General features: G+C 40.4%; 2 protein-coding genes across 2 annotated transcripts; one reads left to right on the top strand and one right to left on the bottom strand.

The window, feature by feature from the left end:
• Positions 1 to 206: 206 nt before the first annotated feature.
• Positions 207 to 1,034, top strand: LOC125546527 (putative wall-associated receptor kinase-like 16). Its single transcript, XM_048710758.1, has one exon. It carries the CDS (start codon positions 207 to 209, stop codon positions 1,032 to 1,034), a length of 828 nt encoding a protein of 275 aa, XP_048566715.1.
• Positions 1,035 to 4,977: 3,943 nt separating this feature from the next.
• On the bottom strand, positions 4,978 to 7,302 carry LOC125542466 (rust resistance kinase Lr10-like). The gene is made up of 2 exons (XM_048705512.1): positions 6,587 to 7,302; positions 4,978 to 6,331 (listed from the first exon to the last, which is right to left on the bottom strand). Exon 2 carries the CDS (start codon positions 6,216 to 6,218, stop codon positions 5,181 to 5,183), a length of 1,038 nt encoding a protein of 345 aa, XP_048561469.1. The 5' UTR covers positions 6,219 to 6,331; positions 6,587 to 7,302; the 3' UTR covers positions 4,978 to 5,180.
• Between the last annotated feature and the right edge of the window lie 2,635 nt (positions 7,303 to 9,937).

Below are 9,937 nucleotides of genomic sequence, written 5' to 3'. Positions count from 1 at the left end.
TGCTCTTAACATTTATAATGCACCAAAAAAGGATGCTTGCTAAGAACTTTGAAATGAACGGGGGTAATATACTGAAAAAGGCCACAGGCCTGGCCATTTTCACAGAGAAGGACCTGAATAAAATCACAAAGAATAGTTCAGAGCCTTTGGGTAAAGGATACTTCGGTAAAGTCTACAAAGGAACTCTCTCTGACGAAACAAAAACCATGGTGGCAGTTAAGTCTTTTATCAAGGTAGATAAAGAGAGAATAGAGGAATTTACGGACGAAGTGATGATCCAATTGAAGATGAACCACCCTAATGTTCTCAAGCTCATGGGTTGCTGCCTCCAGTTGAATGTTCCAATGTTGGTGTATGAATTTGCTGCCAAAGGGAGCCTCAAAGATATTCTCCACGGCGACAAAAAGCAAAAACTCACAGCAGAGATGCGGTTGGACATTGCAATCGGATCTGCCCAAGGATTAAGCTATATGCACTTTCAAAAAATACGACATGGTGATGTGAAACCAGACAACATACTTCTCAATGAGAAGTCGGTACCAAAAATATCAGATTTTGGGCTATCTAAACTGCTTAAACTAGGGGGTGGAAATACAGACAAGGTGATTGGTTGTGAGGGTTACATGGACCCGGTGTTCAGGAACACCGGTCAATTAACGCCAAAGAGTGATGTCTATAGTTTTGGAGTTGTTCTCCTGGAACTCATATCTAGGAAACAAATAAGGTATGGTCAAAGCGGTAGTATTCTCATTGAATTCCGCCATATCTATGAGACAGAAAAGAGTGGAAGGTCAATGTTTGACAAGGAGATTGTAACTGAAGAAGATACCATGATCCTAGAAGAAATTGGCAAGCTAGCAATGAGATGTTTAAAAGAACGGCTAGATGCCCGGCCTGATATGACAGAAGTAGCAAAACAACTTGTGAAGCTTAGGAAGAACACTGCAAATGATGCTGCCAACTTTGAGATAAGTGGAACTACTATGCCAGATTGTCCGTGCCACCCAGTCCAATCTCAGAGACTTCTAAGCTAATCCATAGTCAAACAATGCACCAGGTTGGCGTAAGAAGGTGAACTTTATTGGATCGTACCATGTAAGCCCTTGGTATTATTATTGTGTGTGGTTGATACTCTGTGTGTAAGCGTCCGTTATGTGTCATTCTCTGTATGATACAATGAATGTAGAAAGTATCTATTTATTGCAAGCATACTACTGTTTGGTTTGTTAATGTATCTCTGAAGAAATATATCAGTCTATTGGTGTTATGGACTTGTTATGGACTCCTGGTGTAAAACATGTTAATATTAGCTCGCTAAAAGAATGCAAAATGTCCTCGGAGTAGAAAAGATGTTTGTTGCAGCTGCAATAAACGATCTACCAACCACGGCGAACAAATTCATAGATTCAGTGCATCAACTATTTTCGAGACCTTTATGACTCCAGCCTAAATGAGCTGGACGATTATTCCACCACTATCTAAAACGAAGTGTGGAGATTGTCGTGATCCGGGCCACCGAAGAAGGAAGAAAGAAAGAAGTATAAGGGAGTTGGTCAAAGTTTGACCCAAAATACAAGGGGATTAGTAAAGCAGAACAGAGGTAGTAGGTGACAAGGCCAATGGAAGAAAGCGCCACTCACTTACAGCTGGAGCCCATCCACGCCCACGCATAGTTTATCTAACACGCCAAGTTGTCTGGGAGACAACAAATGCACCTTGGTCATGACAACAAGTCCTTGGAGCAATGAAAACTCCTTTGACAAAGTAAAACATCACTCGCATTTATTGGGAGGGAAGATCATTATCCATCTTGCAAAAGTATCACAACAGTCAACAAACACCAAGATCTAAAGAGAGCCAACAGATCCAGGCACACAAACTCTCACGGTACCTTCATCGACTCCATATCGGACGCCATCAAGGTAGGGAGATACTAGAGAAACCTTATTCCAACACGCCATCACCGCCACCACCTCCTTGATATAGTCGGGGAAACACAACCTAAGGAGAAAAAAGAAACAGACGGATGGGTCTCCACCCCTCTTGCCGCTGACAAGGCTGCTGGGTGGGGAAGAGGAGGAGGACTGATGAGACAGTGTGAGGGAAAGCTTTGACGAGGGCGGTTGAGTCGTGGCTAACTGTATTTGTATGTAACAATAGCAGTTTAGCTAGACTGCCTTCATCACAAAACAAAGAACTATTGTGGTATTCGGGCACGTGGATTTTTCAATAAAGAGATCCAAGGGACAAGTCTCGGGCCGACGGACTAATTATGTGTGTTTGGGATGTGACCACAGAGTGAGCCATATCCTATTTAGCGCTTCATGCGCTGGATACACTGCTTATGGTAAAAAGCTCACACCCTCCCGAAGCATATTCTATTGTAACGGGTCGGCCCAGGTACAGGTAATACTTTCTCTTCGCATCATATGCTCGCATTGTTTGGCTTTTCTCACCGGTTTTGGAAACCTTCTAGAAGGTTTATCAGTCTTATTCTAAGTGTCTTCCCCTGGTTTTTCTATAGGACACCTTTTGTTCGTTCTTTTAATTATTATTCAAATTAATGATATTTTTTAAAATTCATGGTTTTTAAAAAATTTATGAATGTTTTAATATTCACAAGCCTTTTCAATTTTGTGAACATTTACCAAATACGCATATTTTTAAAAGTTTGTGAATTTTTCTGAATCCGTGTAACCAACAAAAAAAATCAAATTTGTGATTTTTTTGAAATCCGTAAACTTTTTTGAAACCCGCAAACTTTGTTCATTAGTTAAGTTTTTCCAAAATGGAAATGGTTAACAGGTTAAAGTCAAAGGATCAACCGAATCGAAAGGAGCTTTTCAGGGGACCGAACCGAAGGGAGATGCCCCAAGCGAGCCACCAGTTCGAGTTGGTGGGCCGGGCCACACGAGGCAGCATGTGATCGCCAGTTGACCCCAGTGTGTGCTCTCCTCATGGTGCTGGGCATAAGCGCATATGATGAAGTCACCTGTTCGGCATTTTGGCGCAAATGCTATATCTCACTTATAGCGAGTGTACCTTCGGTCTCGCCTGAAGCATTTCCGAGCACTACACTATTGGGCCAGCCCATCACTATAGTGTGTGTTTTCAACTGGTTACACTGTTCACTTTTAAATGTTTTTTTCCTGTTTTTCTATTTCTCTTTAATATTCTTCCGTTGTTTCCTTTATTTGTTTTCTTCTGTTTTTCTTTTTCGTTTTTCATTGCCATTTTCATTTTATCTTTCGTTTTTACCATTTTTAATATTTTCAAATTTTCTATGTTTCTTTCCTCTTATTTTTCCTCTGTTTTTATTTGTTTTCTTTGCTTATTTCTCATTTTTCTAACACATGCCTACTATTTTTACACACAATGTACATTCTTTGTATATATCAGAATTTGTTTTTTATACACATTGTACAGTATTTGAATACATCTGACACATTGTTTTTTATGCAAGTCTAAACTTTTTTAAATACAAAATTAATGTAGTTTTTCAATTTTGTTTGAAGTTAACTCTTTCTTTCATACACACAGTACATTTTTTATACATGTCAAATGTATACATTTCCCTATACATTAACAAAATTGTCCTACACATGTTTAACATTCTCAAATACATGATTAACATTTTTATGAATGTATGCTTGATGAATACTTTTTCTCATACATTGTAAGTTTTCTGTATATATTAGGAATACTTTTATACATATTTAACATATTTAAATATATGATTAACATTTTTTAATGCGTGGTCAACATTTTTCTAAATTGGTGTTTTGACTTCCAAATTTTTTAATGCATGTTCTACTTTTTTCATATAGACACAAAACGTTTATATATATGTTTATTTCTTTTAATACGTGATTAACATGCTTCTAAAATGCATGTGTTTGATGACTACTTTGTTTCATACCCATTGTACATATTTCTTGTACACCAGGGACATTATTTTATGCATGTTTAACATTTTCTGAATACATGATGCAAAAATTTTAAATGTGTGGCGAACACTTTTGCAAACTGAAAGGGAAAAAGGAAGATAAAATAAATAAAGATAAAAAATAGAAACAAACATGAAAACAGAAAATACAAACTATATGTTGGAGGGGTAAATATAAACTAATAATAAAGTAAAGAAAAAACCGAACGTTACGTTATGATGACATCAGAGATTATGGGCTGGTCCGCGAACTGGCTGACTGCAGGCGAGGCGAGCTAGTGCCGCGCACCAGGCGATCGAGACATAGTCGCACCCTCGTTTTGGTGGGTTGCAGGGGAAATGCCGAAAGCCCAAATCTGCCAGCGGCCATGCCTCGATTCGCCGCGCCACCTCCCTCCCGTGCCGGCGCTGCACTGCTGCCGTCGTGAGTCGTGACCCGCGCAACGAAGAATCTCTCGCCCCTCCCGCCGCGTGATCGCATGGCCTGCCGCGGCCACGGGGCCCTCGCCCGCTCGGCGGCGCCGGTCGTCAGGGCCGCGGCGGTGATGTCGAGGGCAGGGCGATCTGCGCCCGTGAAGGAAAATGGTGGGTGCTATTCTTTTTTTTTTTGCGGGGAAGCTTCTTCCACGGTCAATTTTGTGTGCCTTCAGCTTCTTCCACTGTAATAAGTGTGTGCCTTCAGCTTCTTCCACGGTCAATTTGTCTACTCTTACTAAGATTTTTTGGTGTTTATTAAGGGGGGCATGTCCGTGGGAGCAATATGATTATATGATGATCTGTTGATTTTATATGCTAGGTTCGTGGATATATATGGAGACATACTTCAATCTTGGCATGCATTGTTGCAATGTTTAGCTTCACAATGATGCATCCAATCCAGATTACTGAATTTTGTTGGGTCGTCAGGTCGTAATTGATATATAGCCTGAATGGCGCTTATTACAGTTTGGAGGCCTAGCTGTCTGCCCCAAACTTATACGAGTTAGCTGCCTTTCGAAAGTCAGAAACGCAAACATATAAATCAACCAAACAGCTTTCATTTCGTTATTCGTGTTTTGATTCGTATCAAGTGCAATAATCTCGAACAGCCTTCCGTTATCACATTGCCTTGGCCATTCTCAGAGACACGATGTAACCTCTGAAAATTCACATTTCTTTTACACACGGTTCACACACTAGAAGATCTTAATGGTAAATGCAGTGGTAATTCGAATTTACATTTATCCACTTCATACTACTTTTGGGCTATGCATGGTAACACAGCAGGGGATGCAGAGCAATACGATGATCTGTAATCATAACTTGTATGGGACGACAAGCTTGTCCGGATCGAGGGACACGAAAGGAACGGCTTCGGTGGCATCTCCAATTCGTTGATCCTCTTTTCCAACATATCAATCACCTTGCTCATCGAAGGACGATTTACAGGGTTAGTTTGTATGCACCATTGGCCCACTAAGGTAATCTTTCTCATGGCTTCTTCAAGGTCACAGATGACTTCACAACTTTGTACCTGTTCTGCTATATTGTCATAAATCCAGTTTGGAAAATACAGATCACTTGAGCTCTCTGTATTCCCTTTTTCTTTATTTATCCTTCCTCCTACCATTTCCAGGAGCATCATTCCATAGCTATAGACATCTGACTTTGTAGAAACGACTCCAAAACCTCTAGAGAATACTTCTGGAGCAATGAATCCAATGGTACCTCTTGCTTCGGCGACGGAGAGGATGCTATCCTTGAGGTGACACAGTTTGGCTAAACCGAAATCGGCAATTTTGGGACAAAAATCTTGATCTAGAAGTATATTCTGAGGCTTGATGTCAAAATGGATGATGCGGGTACTACATCCTTGATGCAAATATTCCGATCCTCGTGAGATGCCAAGTGCTATTTGCTGTAACTTCTCCCATCCAATAACTAGATCTGAATTCTCTATGTAAATATACTTCTCCAGTGAACCATTAGCCATATACTCATAAACAAGGGCTCGCTTGGCTCCTTCTAAGCAAAAACCGAGCAGACCGACAATGTTAATATGTGATGTCCTACCAATGCTAATTGCCTCATTTAGGAACTCCTCTCCATTGCCTTTGGAAACTTTTAGGAGCTTCACAGCAACCACACAGCCATCCTGTAGGCTACCCCTAAATACCGTGCCATATCCACCTTCTCCAAGTTTATCCTTGAAAGAGTTAGTCATTTGTTTCAGCTCTGAGTACTTGTACCTTTTCGGAGCCAAAGATCCATACCTCCTTAGCATTTCTTCCATGCTCGATTTATTACCAGTCTGCTTTGGGAGGATAAGAAGACAAACCCTTTGCTTCTGTCGGTGCACCCCCCAAACTAGACATGTTAGCAAGCTGATTGTGGCAGCCAGAGAAACTGTAAAAAAACAAAAAGTGAGCATCATTTAATAAAGTTGATAGTACATCACTACATCAGTATATGTATGAGACTGTGTAAGCTATTTCTTTTTGAATGCAGCCATTTAGGAATCTTTCAGTTTCACATCCTTAAAGAAATCTCCATAATTTGGTTAATTTTAGACTTAGCAGTTCGCCTTTAGATAGCATCGTTGCATGGAAGTTTGTGATGAAGTATCCTGTATTTTCTGAGCAGAAGCAATGATAGACATACCTATCAAAATTAACTTCTTGTTGTGCCTACCATCTGCAGAGAAATTATTATGGTTAGTCAATGTAAGTATCAATCACAAAATAAAAAAACATAAAAATGAACCATGGCAATATAGAATAATTGTGCGAAGCATATGGAGTTAAATGATTAAGACAATTCCAATATAGCTGGCACTTCATTTCATTTCCTTGAATTTCGTCACTTGGTGAACATTGATTCATTACAGATCATATATGGTGAAAACAAACAGATGGAATCCAGCATATAGCATACTCTATGCAACAAATAAACCTCGTCCACAACTGGCATCTTTCAATACCTATATCTCTATACATCAGAATTATGTAAAGGCTATTATGTTCTTTGCATTGCATATTAACATATGCGTATGACTATATGTTACCAAATATAGTACACACAGTGCTACTACTAGCTGCTAATCGTACCTTGTCTTGGAAACTGATCAGGTACCACTGGCCATGATAACAGAAAACCATCCCTGATTAATTGTTCGTAGTCACCTGCGTTCGCCATGTTTGCTGATGCCCCCAGTACTGGCACGAGGGTGGTCTTGCAACCCTCTATGAAGTACTCTGCGTAGTCATGAGAAGCATTGTAGGGCCCTCGGCCGAGATGAACAAATGAGTTGTTGCCACAATGCATGGGCACAAGTCCATGTAGCAGCTGCGTCACCACCGGGTTACCGATGCAATCATAGAAGAAGAGCAGATCTCGGTTGGCATGGCTGATATTGACGGATGTATTGGTGATCGGAACTTGGCAGCGGTTGAAGTCCTCCATTTTGTTAATATCAGCAGCGAGGAAGGCGTGGTTCTTGTAGAAGATGTTTTGGATTCCAAACCCATCATGGATGGTGCTCCTCAGGAACGGGCTGTTTCTATAGCAGTAACCCTGATAGTCTACTAAACCACATGGCCTCTCCAGTTCTTGCTCTTGGACAAGCCAGAATGGATCCGAGATAATCAGGTTGCCACATGTCTTTGTACCGCAGCTTGCTGTTTCTTGCGCCGTGCTCATTGTTGAGTCTTGTACACACGATGCTAAGATCCATAAGAGTAGAAAGCTTTGGAACATGACAAATTGTTTCAGTATATGGAGGAATAGACGAGATGGTTCAGTAGAAAGGTAGGTTGCATAGTTGCCTTGTGTTTTACTCTAGTTTTAAACTGAGTATGAACACAGGTTGCTATCTTGTTGACTCAGTCTAGACTGAGCGTGAGCAAATTAGTCACTGGATGAGACTAGTCAATTAACGGGAATGAAGAGTTGGAAAGGTCTTCTTGTGGCCTGGTAACAGTCATTCATCTACTGGATGGTATTTGTCGCCCTAGCTACGCAGAAATTCTCTTGAAGCCACCAGGAAATTCTACTAGCATTGGTATTTACAGTGATACACGCACAAGTTGTCAAAACTAGCTCCTTTCCTGGGCAAGTGCCCAGCGATAGCAGCTGCAGTATCGCTTTAAGTTGTTGGCCGTGGAGCACAAGTTATAGCCAAGGTTTTGGTTACCAGTCGAAATTTCAAGATTTCCCATGGTTACCACGTATTTCCGTGCCCCTCGGTAAATCGTCATACCGAGCAAAAAATACCATTTTTTTGAAATTTTTGAATTTAAACACTCGATTTATAGTAAGGTATGTAGGGTCTAATTAATGCAATGAAAGTTGGTTATGGCATGTTGGTAGCAACCTAGTTCCTGTTTTGAGAGGTCTCTGGTTTGAATATTCGTTCATTTTCTTATTTGAATTCAAAATTCAACTATAAAATTCGCTCGAAATATTCTCGGTATTTGTCGGTATTTCTCGGTAACCGTGGTAACCACATTTATCAGTCCCCCTCGGTAAAATTACCTCATTCGGTAACCAAAACCTTGGTTGTAGCCATGGTAGTGATGGTCAGCTATTTCCTCTTTCTTTTGGATCGTTATCAAAATACTTCGAGATGTAGCTAATGGCAATATTTTCATTTTACAGAACTAACTAGCTTGTTCTTTTATTTGTAGTATTGATGGCCATCGAACACAGTTCTAGTAGTCGGCAAAGCAAGTATCTAGTAACTGATCCTATCCATGATGCATCGAAGGTATCACATCGTCCCCTTCCTATTCTCATTCATCTGACAAAAAGTCATTCTACATAATGCTGAAGCTATATGCGAATTTCAAATGGAACCTGTCACGAGCATAGTCCCTGGGACTAGCCGGGGTCCACACACATATTTTGTACTCCCTCCGTTCCTAAATATAAGTCTTTTTAGAGATTGCAATATGGACAAATGAGTGAATCTACACTCTAAACTAGGTCTATATACATCCGTATGTAGTTTATATTGAAATCTCTAAAAAGACTTGTATTTATGAACGGAGGTAGTATATAAGTACAGTTGCAGTGTATCATGATCTCTTTTGTTGGACTAGTGTAGAATATAGCAGAGTCTATGTAAATTAGAGACTGAGTGGCTGGACTAAGCACTATGTAATAATTATTTGAATTCAACAAGAACAATATCGATCTACTTCCCTGGTCTCCTCCGTCATTCCAGTCTCAAATCTCTCCTCACACTTCAACAGAGCCAACATGGGTCCTGGCCATCTTCCACCCTTCACACCTGGATGTTGCATGCAAGGGAGTAGTTTTTTTGGTACAATACTGTATTATTTGTATCCAGGAAGAACAATATCAGTCTACTTCCTAGTCTCCTTCGCCATTCCAGTCTCAAATATCTCCGGCCAACACTTGAACAGAGTCATCCCAGGTCGTCCTGGGCTCCTGGCCATCTTCAACGTTTCACACCCGGCGGTTACATATACACTTCAACAGTTCATTCCTTCACTCCTTTGTGTTGATGTCATCGTCTGCACTAAAAGACTCCGGACGGTAAATGGTAGCCCACTTCTCATGCAACTTGTATAAATTGTTTATCCAAGAATTTTCCTCAATCTGGTACTTAACCAATAGCTCATGCCATCTATTCTCAAAATGTGCCACTGATCAATCTTCATACACACATCTTTTCAAATTCAGTAAGAAACTTAGGATGGTCGCTAATTACTTGGCTTAGGTGTTTAGCGGCATTTTGAATTTTTGATACAAATGCCATAAACAAAGACGATGTCGTGTTTCCGGGAAAACCCTTCCAATAGCATTTATAATGGCAGCACATTGATCGGGTGAATATTGTTTTAGGTTGCTTACTAGACATATCTTGTAGGAAGGTTCTAAAAATCCACTCAAAGGTATCCGCGGTTTCAGTATAGAGCAGTGCTGCACCACAAAGAATAGTTTGCTTGTGATGATTAGCACCAATAAACGGGGCAAATGGCATTTGAA

Source organism: Triticum urartu, chromosome 3 (genome assembly GCF_003073215.2).
Source record: "Triticum urartu cultivar G1812 chromosome 3, Tu2.1, whole genome shotgun sequence".
Lineage (NCBI taxonomy): Eukaryota > Viridiplantae > Streptophyta > Magnoliopsida > Poales > Poaceae > Triticum > Triticum urartu.
This window is presented reverse-complemented; position numbering and strand designations above follow the sequence as displayed.